The 15,572-nt window shown below is 40.1% G+C and overlaps 1 protein-coding gene across 3 annotated transcripts in view; it reads left to right on the top strand.

Annotated features, from left to right (window-relative positions):
• MEIS1 (Meis homeobox 1) overlaps positions 1-15,572 on the top strand; it is a 179,870-nt gene that overhangs the window by 8,176 nt on the left and 156,122 nt on the right. For 2 of the 3 annotated variants that reach the window (XM_006862947.1, XM_006862949.1), the window contains exon 7: positions 6,733-6,738. The exons of the other annotated variant lie outside the window; for it this stretch is intronic. In XM_006862947.1, coding sequence (XP_006863009.1) covers positions 6,733-6,738 — 6 coding nt within the window. The remainder of the gene's footprint in view (positions 1-6,732; positions 6,739-15,572) is intronic. 3 annotated transcript variants of the gene reach the window in all.

The raw sequence follows: 15,572 nt of genomic DNA, 5'->3' as shown, positions 1-15,572 counted from the left end.
CTTAATAGAAAAAATAAGACCAGGCCGAGGTTATAAAAACAGATAAATATGGACTTTTCTCCTCCTCCTTTGTATTCATCCTCCAGCTGGTACGTGCTCTGGGCCCTCTGGGTTGGCAGCTTTTGGAACTGTCAGAGTCAGGGCACCCCGGTGGCTCCCTCGATGTGTTATTGGTGCAGACTTTGTGCTGCCTTTGCTCTCTCCTGCTGGTTTTTTGCTTGCTTGTATGCCCCTCCTCTCTTGTGCTCCCTTCTTCCACCACCTTTGCTAAGTGGGAATGACTTTTATTTGGAGCTGCTAAGGGGATCTCTCTCACTCCAACACCACTCTTTACTCCCAGTTTATCTCCAGCATGTCACTGTGCCTCAGGATTGGTCAAAAGATGCAAAAAGGCAATGAAAGTGAAAACGTGAGGAGTGGGTGAGATGAAACAGGGACCAGGACAGCTCTCTGTTGTGAATTGTTACAATACTTTTCTAGATTTGAGTTGCCTGCCTCCCTCAACCCCCATAAAGAAGCAAAGGTCCAAAGTTGTTTCTCTTTCTAACTTGGCACGTGAATCCTGTCTTGGGGGAGATATCAGCCTGCTTTTGTTAAACTAAAAGCCAATGAGGCCAGTAGTGTTTTCATTTGCAAAATTTGTAGTGATCCTGGTTGGCCAGTGACTGTCTTTTTGTGGTCCTTGTCCGAGTGCCCGACCCGCGGTCTTCTTGCCTTCTTAAGAGTTTTCTTCTCTTAGCATCTTCCCCCCTTAAAATACCACAGGTTGGGTGTCTCTGGGACACCACAGGACACAACACAGGCTTAACTTCTACTTTACTCAAGATGAGTGGGGACACGCCAGCACTGTAGGTCTTCATCATTATCTGGAGACTTGTAAACTTTGGGCAGTGTAGACGCGTACCGAGAACAAGGAACCTGAGCAGTCCAGGCTGTGTGCAGCCGAGCTAGGACAGCTGCCTGCGGCTTCTTCTGGCCCTGGCCCCGCCGGCTGCCAGGCCTCCCGCTTGGTTCAGCCCGCCAGATCTCGCCCGGGAGCTGTTAAATGCAGATTCAGGCGAGGAACCCTCGGGTAGATGTTGTTGAATAAAAATTGTAATCCAACAAGCCTAACTAGAAAATGGGATTCTAAAAGCTCCGGAGTGCTGGGTACATAAAGCTATTTGAGCAAATTGCAAGAATCGCTTAGGGGCATGAATGAAATCAACACTTTAATTGCCTCCAAAATGAAGATTTATACCCCATTTTCTCAACGAATCATTATTTTATTAAAGTCAAAGATAAAGGACCAAAGTTATGGGTTTGGTTTGGTTTGGTTTGGTTTGGAGGGAGATACAAAATTGATAAAACATCATTGAGTGTTCCCCATACTCCTTCCGTAAACTTTTGTTACCCAATTACCTTAATTTGAGATATACAAAGATTGATGGGCAATTGTATTAGGTTAAGATGCTCATTTTAACACACACACCCACCTATAAAATGAGGAGCCATTTGGGGCATACTTCTGCCCCACCCCCCCTTAAGAGTGGGTTTCGCACCTTTGGGAAAGACAGGACTTACTGAGCTCCTGGTGCTGTTAGCCTAGGCGCATGGAAGCGCTCATGTGACTCGGAGGGCTCACTCAGATATCAGTCGGTCGGAGAGCAGCAAACCCATGTTTTCTCATTTTAATTGGCCTCTTTTAGAGAGGAGAGAGCAGAATGCGGGGCGCACGCAGGATTGTGCCACAAATCCTGTGCGTCCTCGGGCGAGGGGTGGACTCTCCTGGCCTGGGAAGGTGGGCAGCCAAGGATGAGGCGCCAGAGCCTCCGCTAAGGCGCCAGTTACAGCGACTGGAATCTGTTCGTCTGCCCTCCCCCACTACCCTCCGGGGACTCTGAACCCCAAGTGCCCTCTGAGCCGGGTCCTAAAGGACAGCCTCTCCACCTGTCTGCGAATGCGGCCCGGCTAGTTTGAGCCCAGGCAGAAAGCGCGCTCGGGGAGTGGACCGCTTCAGGTGTGGTGTGAGCCCGGGGCCTCGTTAGCTCATTAACCCCTGTGCCTCTGGGGTCCGCTGGCGGCACGGTTTATTTTACTTTACTTGTCCCGGGACTGGGAATCGACGACTGTGATACCAGAGGGTTTCCCGGAGGGCTAAATTGGCGGAAATCCACTTGGCCTTGTAATGTTGTTGATTTGGGGCGCTTTTATCAGATTAAAACACCACTAGGAGCCATAACCCCACCCTCCTGGCCCCCCAACGTCCAGGAGGCCTCCCAAAGAATCCCCCCCCCACACTTTAGAATCATGTCCGCCAGGCGCAGGCCTCCCTGGCGCCCTCTCCCGACGGCTGCGCGCCTGGTTGGCCCGGGCTGCTCCTACCCCTTCGGGCCTGGGGTCAGCGGGCGGCTCATAGGCTTCCCGGCCTCCAAGTGGGGCTAGGGCCGGGCTGCGAGCGAATGAGTAAATGGATTGTAGTTCGAGGCGTCGGAGCGAGTGTTGGACCTGGTTGGCGACAGAAAAGGACACGGGTCCAAAGAGATGAGAGGAGCGTGTGCTGGTTGCGCAGAATGGAGCTGGGGCGTTGCGTGCGGGCAAGATGAGGAAGAGCCTAAGCCGCCCTTCCTTTAGACCAGTTTCCATGTAGTTGTTGTCGAAAGAAGCCTCTCTGGATTGTCTGTTGTTCGTTGCTCCTTGAATCCAACCATTTTCCATTCCCAGAGGGGTCTTGGAAGGAGTGGAAAGAGGGTAAAATGTCCGGTCCCTCAAGGCTGCCTCCCAGGATGGTTACGCCTCTCCGTAGAGAGCTGGGACTAACTAGGCCCGTGCTCCGCCACAAGAGTGGACCCTGATTCTCCCTATGAGCCAGAGAAATGTTCCCTTTGGATTAGAGTTTTTATTCAACAGTCGCTCTCCGGGGGGTCCTCGACTGAATCTGCATTTACAGCTCCTGGGCTAGGGCTGGAGGGCTGCACAGGATGCTCTGTTGCATGTTAATCCAGATTTGTCTCTGACATCTGGAGAGAAGTAATATGACTCGCACTGATGGAACCCGAAAGCCACGCTTGCCAGGCAGGTTAAATGCCAAGTGGTGGTGGGCTCCTGGGGGCCGGCCGCCAGACCTGCGCGGTCGGGTTAGAGATAGCCAGTGTGCGGGGTCACGGAGACCAAGTCTTGGGCCAGTGCGCTTTGCTTCTCAAATGGATCTGGAAACCCTGGTAGCGACGATGGTTTTATTTTTAAAAGTTTGAAATGTTATTTCTGAAACAGACTTTTGGTTAAAATTATTAATACTGCGCTAGGATTTGACTGAAACCGCCCACTCTCCCCAAAGTGGGCTAGTGCAGTGTGCCCAAGGGAGATTAAGCTTTCTCTTGTGGGAGAGGTGTTATGGTAAGGAATGGGGTAGGAGAGCAAGGAACTCCCTAATGTCTTTGATGGATTGGATCTGCTGCTTAAAAAAAAAAAAAAAAAAAAAAAAGACGGGGCCAATGAATATTTATTTACTAGTACTAGAAGTAGAGGCAATTTATATTAGTTCAATAAGAAGACTGGGACACAGTGAGGGGCAGGAAAATAGTCTCTTTGTCAGGTGGCTTGTTTCTCAGTGCTTTCATTTGTATCCCTTAAATTGTCCAGTTCTGCCTGATCCTGGAATCTCTCAATCCACAGGTGTTAAAACCATCAGCATCCTCTCTCTCTAGTTTTGATTGTTGTTGTGGGTCATGCGATCCTTTATTCCTTAATTCCTTTTTTTTGAAATATGTCAAAGATTCTCTTTAATGATTATATAATAAGGTGTTGACGATCAGTACTCTGGTTAATTGGGATGTTCATTCTGGGCCTTTTATTGCTTAATACCTTTTGGATTAAAGTTAGTTGTTTACCAGGTGGGTTTTTTTTTTTTTTAATTATTACTTTATGATTGGCTTTTAGAGTGTATTTGTGTCTGAACTTCAGAGCACAAATGTATGGATTCTTAACAGGGGCATTTAAAAATGTTTTAGAAAACAGTAAGAAAAAGTCGTATAGGTGCATGCAGATCTTGGATCAGTTGTGACCATGTTTACTGTTAAATGTCTTGAAGTCTAAATGCTAATACTACAAAAGTTATTCTTGTTTCATAACTCCTCTGTCTCTCTTTCTGGAAGTCCCCTGTGTAAGTTCCATGGTTAATGGAAAGTAGTGATACTAATGCTAGTTTGTGCAGAGTAAAGTCCCATAGCAGTAACTACTGTTCACTAGCTCTGTGGCAATAGATTTAACTAGCTCTGTGGCAATAGGTCAGACAAATAGCCATCCCTCTCCCAGCAGAATGACTCCATTGCTCACCATTCAGAAATACATAGAGTGGTTGTATGTAGTACTGCTGTTGGTCCTAAGGCAGAGACTCTGTTAGAAAACAAGGAGAAGCTTAAATAGTAGAGGAAGTGGAGAAGGAAGAGGAAGGGGAAAAAAGATTAAAATGTGCGCTGTCATTTAAAAAAGAAACAAAGTAAAGCAAAAAACCTAAAATATGGTAAAATTGCCCAACTTTAAAAATAAACACATTTTAAATCATTATGTTTTCAAACTCTGGTATGTTTAAATTTTTAAATGTTTGTCATAGCCCAAAAAGATTTAAAACACAGCTGTTACAGAGTGATGGAAGGGGAATTATCCAGTAAAAGTCCATACTGTTAAAAACAAAGACTATTTGTGGTCCAACAGTAGAAACCTCATGTTTCTTCAGATTAAGCAGATAGGCTAAAGTATTACCATTGATCCTACTATTATAAAACTAGTTTACCTTCTCTCACAGGTGGAGTTGGAAAAACTGTGACGAATGCTTGAACAAGTTATATTAATACACTTGCCACAAGTGAAAATAATATTAAAAAATTCAAATGAAGTATTTTTGTATTGGTAATAATATGTTTTCCTTTGCAACGACACTACTTTCTTATGCAATGTAAATTTGTCAAACAAATGGAAAATGGTAAAGTTTTAACAACTTATCATTTAACCATCAAACGCAACCCAAGTATGTATACAGAAACTTTTAAAGCAAAGTAGGCATACAGCCAAATTCCTATAGGGACTAGCAGGGAAATGATCAAACAATGAACATGAAATAAGACTTCCTGTAAGAAGGTCTATAATTCAACATTATTTGACTCCACTATCAGGGAAAACAGTTGAAGGATAGTAAGCTGATACAATTCTCAGTCATTTTTGTTACACAGTCTTAAATGTTTGCAACTGTAGCTTTTTACTTCATCTTTTTTGGATTATGATATCTGTCATATTTGTATCAAAGTAGTACTTGAATTTATGTTTCAGTCGAAACAGAAATTTTTACCATATCTCCTGAGTTCCAAAAAATTAAATCAAAATTATGGGGGAGTATTCTTTTACAAATAAAGAAATTGAAATAGAGTACACAGTTTATCTGACAGGGGTACGAATGTTACATGTAAAGATTTTAATAATTCTAAGTAAGAAAACACTGTTGTAAATCAGGTTGGGCTTGCTATCCTTACTCTGCAAGAAACATCAGGATACAATGCCTGTTTAAAAAGCTAAAACTTTCTGTACCGAAAACGTTGTTGTTAGATGCCATCAAGTCAGTTCTGGCTTATAGTAATCCTATGTTTTGTTCTTGCTGTTAAGTATGGTCGGGTTGATTCCAACCCATAGTCAGCCTGCATAGGGTTTCTGAGGACCAGCTGTTGAGCTTGAACCTCCAACCTTGTGGTTCAAACCAACATTGCAATATAGTGTATTAACCCACAGTGCCACACCATGGCTCCATGAATCCTATGTACGACAGAACAAAATACTGCCTGGTCCTTACCTATGCTTGAGTCCATTGATGTAGCCACTGTGTCAATTCATCTCACAGCTTATCTTTCTCTTATTCACTGGCTGTGTTATTTTACCATATATGATGCCCTTCTCCAGGAACTGGTCTCTGCTGGTAACATGCCCAAAGTACATAAGATGAAGACTTGCCATTCTTGCTTCTAAGGAGCATTCTGGTTGTACTTCTTCCAAGACAGACTTGATTGTTCTCTGGCAGTCCAGGGAATTTTTAATAGTTTTTGCCAACGCTGTAATTCCAAGTCATCAATTTCTTCAATCTTCCTACTCATTGTCTACCTTTTGAGTGCACCTGAGGTAATAAAAAATACCATAGTTTGGGTCAGAGGCACCTTAGTTCTCAAAGTGACATCTTTGTGTGTTTTTTTCAACACATTAAACAGTTGTTGTGGGTTTTTTGGTAGCAGATTTGACCTATGCATTGTGTGGTTTACTTCTTGACAGCTACTTCCATTGGCATTGCCTGTGTATCCAAGTAAAATGAAATCATACTTAAAATATAGTTTCCCAATTAAAGCTCTAAAGCTAGTTCTAAAATTTGACTTTGGGGACTCAGTTAAAGTTTGAATACTTTACTGTTCTTAATATGTGTGAACAAACCTTGCATGTATAAAAAATTTCTTGGAAACTTCAAGCAGATGAGAAAGTCCGTGTGGTATAAAAGTAAAATCTCCTCGTCACTTTATCCTTTACTTAATATGCCATGCTTTCAGGATTATAGGAATTTGGGGATGCTTTTTTGGGATCTTAAATAGTCTTTCTAGGAAGTATCCTATATTAGGAAATTGCTGAATTTCCCACACTTACAAATTTGACCTTTTACTAAATGGCATAAGGGATACTCTGAGAAATAAGCAAAAATATACTCATTTAAATATTTGTCACTAGAATCCAGTTTCAATCAGTTTAATGCATTCAAGTGCATGGAGTTAAAGGGGATTGGCAACACTTTACTAGACTCTGAATACGCTTTTGCAAAACAGCGTTTCTTAATCGAGAAAATATGTCCTTGTTAAACAAAAATAAAAAAATGCAAATCTTTAGAAATTATTTTGTAGTTCGTGATTTTCTCGGTCAGAATTCCTAAAATTAATAAAAGCATACCATGAGGAGTTTGTTCTCCAGTGATAAAAAAATATGCTTTTATTTCTAAGTTTATTGAATTATACACCTGTTGTTTATTGATGTCATGAGTATATATTACCAAATACAGGTTGTAACCAATACATATTACCAAATACAGGTTGTAACCAAAACTAAGTCAGTAATTCTTTTTTAAGATAGGAAACAATCATGCAATGTCTTTTTCATGAGCTATATATACACCATTGTGTATGAGATAAATAAGTTGTAAAAATAAATTTTACTTTCTTTCTAATTCTCAAAAATACAATTCTACAGTTAATTCTTCCCTGGACTTTTTGTGTGTGACTCCATTTATAATGAATAGGATTTATATTCATCAAGTAAAAAATCTTGAGTGTGTAATGTTATGAGTCTTTAAAAACATAAATGAAATTATAATAATAGCAGCATTTTAAAGCATTTTAGAAAAAAAGAAGCACAGGGTATGTGTGGATTGAATCAGTTGGGACCACATATATCATTAAATGTCTTGAAGTCTAAAATGCTAAGGCTACAAAACTTATTCCTGTTTCATAACTGCTTTCTTTTTGGAAGTTGCCTGTGAAAATTCCATGGTTCATGGAAAGCAGTAATCCTACAGCTAGTTTCTACTCATGCTAGAGAAAGGAAAGTTTCTACGATTAATATATTTACTGAGTAAAAAATACTTTAAAAATAACCACAACTTTTTATGAGTTTAACAAGTTTGTTGTTGTGAGCCCATGAGTGAGTGGGCTACCGACTCAAAGGGACCCAGTAACCTATAGCAGACTGTACCGTAAGGTTTTCAAGACTGTAATCTTAAGGGAAGCTGACTGACAAAACACATCTTTGCTGGTGTGTTTGAACTGTTGGCCTTTCAGTTAGCTACTAACCACTTTAATGACTGTACAAGAAGGGCTCCTTGTTAGAAGATTGTTGTTATTGTAGTTGTTAAGTGCTGGCAAGTCAGTTTTCAACTCATAGCAGCCCAGTCTAGATTTTGCAAGGCTATAAATCTTTGTGGGAGTAGAAAGTCTCATCTTTCTCCCATGGAGCAGCTAATGAGCTTGAACCACCAACCTTATGGTTTGCATTCCAGTGCTTATCCGGCAGAGCCACCCTTTAGAAGATGGTGGTGGTGGTGGTGGTGGTGGTGTGCTGTCATGTCAGTTTCAACTCATTGAGACCCTATAGAGTTTCCTGGGCTGTAAATCTTTATGTGAACAGAAAGCCTCATTTTTCTCATGTGGAGCTGCTGATGGATTTCAACTGCTGATCTTGAAGTTAGCAGCCCAACATGTAATGCACCACACCACCATAGCTCTTTCTTTAGAAGATTGATGTTGTTGTTAAGTGCTGTCGAGTCAGTTTCAAATCATAGCAACCCTGTATAGGGTTTCTGAGGAACGGCTGGTGAGTTTGAATCTCCGACCTTGCGGTTCAAACCAACCTTGAGGTTGAGAATTTATCCTATAGCGCCACGCCAGCACTCCTTAGCTGACAAGAGTAAAGAAATAGCTAATTTTTAGTTACATTAGAATCATTCTCTTGTAATATAAACTACCTTGGAATTAACTGTCATTAGTGATGAATTCCCACTTCTACACAATTTTCTTTATATTTAAAAGCATATGTACTATCTATTAGCTAAAAGTCCCTGTGTTATTAATGATTATTTAGCAAGGCAGAACTATAGTTCTTTCTTTCCCTGATTGCTTCTTTTCTACCGTTTGGTAAACCTGAGATTTGAAACAGAATTTGTTTGGTAGATCTCATTTCTCTATTTGAGTATCATGTGGGTTTGTAGCCACATCTGAGAAGATGAAAAATGGTAGTCACTTTGGAGCAGAAATAAATTGAAACCCAAGTACCAGATATTCCCAACATGTGCTTTACAATTAGGTGAAAAAACTGGAAACTGTTAGTCTTGTTTGTCTTCCCTAGGGCTATGACGAAAGATTCCTATCAGCTCCTTTGTGGTCTTCCTCTTAAGGCCTAAATGTTTGTTTTCAGTGACTGTATTCTTAACTGATGATCTATCCCTGGTCCCAACCTTCGTGATTTGCATTTTATTCTGAATTTGCATTCACATTATGTCCCATAGTAACTCTGTAAAGAAGTGTGCTTATGACTATTACGAAACTCTGGAAAATGAAGTTTATAATGAAATCAACATAGCCTTCAAAAAGACAATGAAGGGAGCAATTTGATGCAAACTCTGTGTTTTCTCATCCCATCCCAGTTTGTAAAAGGTTTCTCTCTCTTTTTTAAAAAGTATCACAAGCAGCATGGATTAGAATTTCTTTGACAATAAAACTCGTGTTAATATCTGCATAACTACTGTGATGCATGCTGGAATGTTTACTTAATTCGATAGACAAACTGTAAATAACGGCGACCTATAGTATTTTCTGTTAGTTAGGACCTTCACAGTGTAAAAATTTAGCTTCAAACTAGCCGCTATACAGTATCTGAAGTTCTGAAGGAATGCTTGCCCAATTTTTGCAAAGCAGAGTGTCTGTGAGTATGAGGTTTCAAAAGGGAGAAACTTTTTTTGGCAGGGTTTCAGGGACAGCGATTTTTGTAGTGCAAAGCTCTTAGCAGATAACTACAAAAGGTGGGCTTGCTGGGCTTTTTTTTTCTATTTACTGTAATTTTAAAGTTATTTTCATGGAAACAAAAATAAACACCGTGTGTTTCATAAAGCAAAAACTGATGTGTTATTGTTGTTGTTAAGTGCCATCGAGTCGATTCCGACCCATAGCAACACTGTACAGGGTTTCTGAGGAGCATATTTATTGATCCTAAAATCCAGCCATATATAGAGAGAATTTAAAAATTACGGCTTATAGTCATATGCTATTAGCTATGACACTGGAAACAGCCAAATGAAATTGGATGTTCAAAAGTTTCCACCAGATCTGGAGTTGTTTTGAAATCTTGGGTAAGAATATTTTAGTGTAAATACTTTGTGATAAGTTAAAACTGAATTATTTCTTTTATTTGAAACTGTCCATTCATATGAGACTGCCCTTCTCTCGTGAAGAGTTCAGAAAAATGGATTATGTATTTACAGTCTATTGTATATATTATTTATATGAACTATGCCATAACTCTGTAGAACATATGGAATTTATCTTTGCAAGATAGAGGTGGCAACCTTGCCTAAAGTGGCATAGCCCTAAGTAGATAATAAAGCTTACCCTTAGTGTACAGAGGAATATCTTATAGAGTCATTATGTTTGTATTTTATAGCCCCAGATGCAAATACATTTTGCCATTTTCATTTTAATTGTCATAGTTATTTTTTTTTGGGGGGGGGGGGCTCTAGCTTCTGCCCAAAAGAATCAGGAATTGTATATATTTGAATTAATATGGGTGATGAATTAATCTGTTGGGGGTGAAGGAAGACAGAGGCAGTATTATCATTTAACCCCTTCCCTTTTTTCAGCATGCTTGATCTGTGCCTAACATGTTTTAATCACGTTCTTGAACAAACTGATAGAAACATGTATACTAGTGTTTCATCTGTCTGTATCAAGTATATTGTTGTTGTTTAAATATATATATTTTTAATTCTAATAGTTATTCAAAGGCAGTAATAATCTGCATTTGTGTAAGTATAAACACTTTTATTTGGGAATTTGAAATTTGCAGCAACTCAATTTTATTTTCCAAATTACCCTGCCATTTCAATTAGGGGCATTGTTCTTTACTGTTGCAACATTCGAAAGGTTTGCTTGCCACCCTAATTGTGAGTGTTTAATATTTATTGAGGGCATGTAAGGAACATGCCAATAAAGAAGGAGAAGAAAAAAAAAAAAAAACATTAACAAATCAATTAGGGGGCTTTCCTTTACTTCTTTAGGATACTTCTAATATTACAAATACTTTACAACTGCTAAAATAGTATGAATAGCCGCTAGAATAATAGCCTTCAGTGTGGCTGAAGAATGGCATTCTGATTAACAGGTTTCTTCAAAAGTGCATCAACTGTGCAGCCCGGAACTCTGCCGCTGCTGCTGGAATCCACAGTTGCTTTGGGTGATTTCCCTGTTAGTGTCAGGAAATACAGAGAACAGGCCCAGTCTAGGAACCAGAAACTCAAATTAAAGCTCAAGATACTTTGAGAATGGCCTCTTTGTTGATTTTACCCAAGCTAAATAATGCAGGAAAGGGAATAATCTTCTCTCCACCTCCAAACTTAACGTTGTCAGAGAGCTTAAAGATTCAGAAATCTTCGAGGAATAACAGACACTTTCAAAATGAAATCGGATTGAAAATATGAAAAGCTGGAAGTACTTAAAAATGGGAAATAGAAGACACCCTACTGCTAATTGTTCATGGGAATCAATGGCACAATACAGATTCCCACTATTCTTTCATCCAAAGTACAAGGCTATAGGGAAGGGGGCAGTGAAACTGGACTATATCTTGATGGAAATTATTATTTTTTTAAATATTTAAATGATCCATCACTTTTAAGTTATGGATCCTATGGTTTGAGAGGTCAGAAATAGAAAAGAGAAAACTCCAAAAGTACTTGAGAGACAGTAATTAAGTGTTGTAATTGCAACGTTTAGTTCCATCCTTTGAGACAGGTAGTGTCCCAATGAAGTATATATGATTTAGAGTCAGCGTACTCTGGGTTTGAATCTAGACTGCTTTTGAGAGGACAAATCACTCACCTCTGAACCTCAGTTTTGTTATCACTAAAGCAGGGACCATAATTATACCCACTTCACCGAGTGACTGTAAGAGCTAAATAAGAAAGCATGTAGAGCATTTAGCATAGTAAAGCATCAATAAATAGGATGTATATTAGCTCTGGTAGTGTAGTGGTTACAAATCGGGCTGCGAACCGCAAGGTCAGCAGTTCGAAACTACCAGCTGTTCCGCCGGAGAAAGATGAGGCTTTCTGCTCCTATAAGGATTTACAGCCTCGGAAACCCTGTACAGGGTCGCTATGAGTCAGAACCGACTCCACGGCACTTAACAACAACATATTAAATAATGTACTGGACTGCAAGTTTGGTTTAAACCACAACGTCAGTGGTTCAAACACACCGATGCTTCTCGGAAACCCTAGGCAAGGTCGCTATGGGTCGGAACTGACTTGATAGTACAACAACCACCTATTGAATAATATTTTGGCTTCCTTCTTGTATTCTGCCTGCCTTTCAAAAACATGAACTTGATTTGGAGAGGGAAGGATAAGAACTGGTTAGTGGGGTTGTTGTTTTTGTTTAGTGATGTCAAGTTGGTCCCAACTCATAGCGACCCTGTATAGGGTTTCCGAGGAGCAGCTGTTGGGTTTGAACTGCCAACCTTGTGGTTTGCAATCCAGTGCTAATCCACAGCACCACACTAGAAGTCCTGGTTAGTTGGGTGGGTGGTGTTATTTTATAGAGCATTTTATAATGATAACGTTTAAGAAAGTATTTTAATCCTTATTAAGAGGGTCACCATTATTCTGATGTCATGGTAGTATAAAGGAGACCAGACGCCCAGGTGTCTTGATGAGATAGCACAGCAAATTACTGCAGGTTGGCGCTTCAGTTCAAAGTCACATGATAGTTATGTGCAGACCTTGTGTAAAGTACTTTCCCCCCCCCAGATTCCTGAGTGTAAATGCTTCACGCTAAGATATAATAGGATACAGTCTTATTATCTGCTGGTACTCAGGATACAATGTTTTCTGCATTATTGGAGTTATTGAATGTTCTCTTTGCTAGGATGGTTGCCTAGAACGTTTGTGGTTTGAAGTTGCTTTATATAAGACACTTTCGAGTTTATTTAATCTTAATTTGTTTGTAGAACCAGGAGCACTGAATGCTAAGTTATAAATGTAAAACAAAACATTGAGAAGCAAACACTTTTATGAAAAGGATTTTACAGCACCAAATATACTAGAATGTAACCCATAGATTCTTCCCCAACTACTAACTAGAGATGACAGAAAATAATCTAAATTTTAGCAACTAGCTTTCAGCAGATAACTGAAAACTATAGTTTCAAATGTTGTTGTTAATACCGTTGAATTGGTTGACTCAATAATCCTCTATTGGTTTTCTGAGGAACAGCTGGTGGGTTTGAACCACTGGTACTGCAGTTAGCAGTCTAGTGCTTATTCTACAGAGTCAAACCAGAGCCCTATAGTTTGAAGTACCTGGGTATAAATACTGACAAGTGATGAGGTCCCTGTTGGATTAGATTTTTTTTTTTTTTTTTTTTTTGTAGTCAAACATTTAATTCCATGAACCTGGAGTACATAGATATGATTTCAGGAGTAGAAGCTTACAGAGTCTTTGAATTCATGAAACACAGTGGTGTGCTTTTATTATCAGTATGCCAACCATAGTACATAGAATAATGAAAGGTTATTAAACCGTAGCTAAATACATTTGGAAAATTTGCTAGTGTACTGAGGCTTTATCTTCTCTTCTGTTCATGATGTTTTTTTATTTAATTATTTTTGTCTGTACAGCAAACTGCTAAGTAGAATCTGGATATTCAGTAGACTTGTTTAACTTCTTGAATGACTTCTCAACATTGTCATTTTGAGAGTTCTTTAAAACTGATTATCAGCTCTTGGTTGAAGTTTCCCTTTGGTTATAACATTCTCTTTTTTGTTTGTTTCTTGTGATTTGTCTGAACATATCCCCATGTTGGAAATCTACATGATCTTTTGAACTTCAGTAGTATTGCTATAAGGAGCTCTGGTAGTAATGGTTACAAATCAGGCTGCTAATCTCACAGTCAGCAGTTTGAAACTACCAGCTATTCTGCGGGAGAAAGATGAGGCTTTCTGTTCCCGTAAAGATTTGCAGCTTCGGAAACCCTGTACAGGGTCACTATGAGTCGGAATCGACTCCACGGCACATAACAACACCAACAAGGATTGCTGTGGATTTCAGTGAGCACTGATCTCAATGTAGAAAATTTGGGCAAAAGCATCAGTCCACAAAAAGCGATTTCAGTCCTACGCGATTTCATCAGGAAAATTCTTGAGTTTTGTGGATTCGTTTTTACTGTTGTGGATTCGTTTTTAACTTCTTGCATGAATTAATTCTGGATTAACAAAGAGTGACAGTGCCCATGTGGAGACCTAAAAGATATGAAACAATGAGAAAGTACATTTTCAGGAGCACTGGGAGGGTGACCCATGGTGCTGGGCCTCCAATAAAGCATGGATGTTTGAAGGGCCCTCCTGGAACTGTGCACAGTTACACTCGGCACACATAGGTCCTCCCCTCCCAGGAGTTGGAATAGACTCAACAGTAACAACAACAACATGAAAAATGTTTAGTTTATAAATGAATGTTAGTTTAAATTAGTTTGCCACAGTGTTTGGCCTTATTCTTCATGCATGTGCTATGTGCACATTGCTGTATGTGCATGAATGGGCACGAGCGTGTGTGCGGCGTCTCCGGTGTGAATCCGAGGCCTCAGTGACTTCTGGAGCTGGTACAGTCACTTGATACAAGGCTTTTCACTTAAAGGTGAAATGGCAGATTTTTCATCAAAGGCAAAAAAAAAGGGCAAAAATTCTTCTCTTCCCTGCATACCTCATTATACAGAGAAAGAGAGGATTCATTGCTTGGATTTTTTTTTTTTTTTTGGTAGGTTTTATTTGTAGTACATAAGAGCTGGGAAATGTAGAACTCAATTTTTAACTGATACTATCTCTGACTCTGGAGTCCTGCTGCGGTGCTGTGCAGCAAGCACTAGACTGCTAACTGAAATATCAGCAGTTCAAACCCTCCAGCCATTCTTTAGAAACCCTATACAGGGGTGGCTCTGAGTTGGAATCAACTTGATGGCTCTTAACAGTCATCTCTGCCTCCACATAGCACCTGTGCTACTGTCATCCTGTGTGTTGTTGTTGTTGTTAAGTACCATTGTATTGATTCCAACTAATAGTGACCCTGTATAGGGTTATTGAAGGTGTGGTGCTGTGGGTTAATGCGTTGCATTGCAAAGTTGATTTGAACAGCAAGATTCAAGCTTAGTACCAGCTGCTCCTAGGAAAACCCTATACAGGGGTATTATGGGTTGGAACCTACTTGACAATATTTAACATCAATATAGGGTTTTTGAAGTCTTTTTAAATCTTTGTGAGAGCAGAAAGCCTCATGGTTCTCCTGTGAAGTGGCTGGCGGGCTCAAACTGTAAACCTTGTGGTTTGTAGTCCAGTGCTTATCATATGGAGCTGTTGCATGCCAGACCTATCTATATACCTACCAATCTATCTAGGTATCATGTATATGTTGTTGTTGTTGTCAAATGCCATCAAGTTGGTTCCGACTCTAGAGATGCTGTAGATGGTTTCCGAGGAGCCGCTGGTGCTGCTGAACTGCCAACCTTATTATTCAAACCAACCTTGCAGTCCAGTGCCTTATCCTGCAGGGCCATATACAATTTGTTGTTGTTAAGTGCCATCAAGTCGGCTTTGATGCATACTGACCCTGTACAGGGTTTCCAAGGAGCGGCTGGTGAGCTTGAACTGCCGACCTTGTGGTTCAAACAGACGTTGTAATCCAGCACATTAACCCACAGTGCCACACCAGAACTCATATGTATGTATGTATGTGTGTGTGTGTATATATATATATACATAT

The sequence above is a fragment of the Chrysochloris asiatica genome, unplaced genomic scaffold, assembly GCF_000296735.1.
Source record: "Chrysochloris asiatica unplaced genomic scaffold, ChrAsi1.0 scaffold00052, whole genome shotgun sequence".
Lineage (NCBI taxonomy): Eukaryota > Metazoa > Chordata > Mammalia > Afrosoricida > Chrysochloridae > Chrysochloris > Chrysochloris asiatica.
The sequence above is the reverse complement of the archived record's forward strand: the minus strand, read 5'-3'. Positions and strand labels throughout refer to the sequence as shown.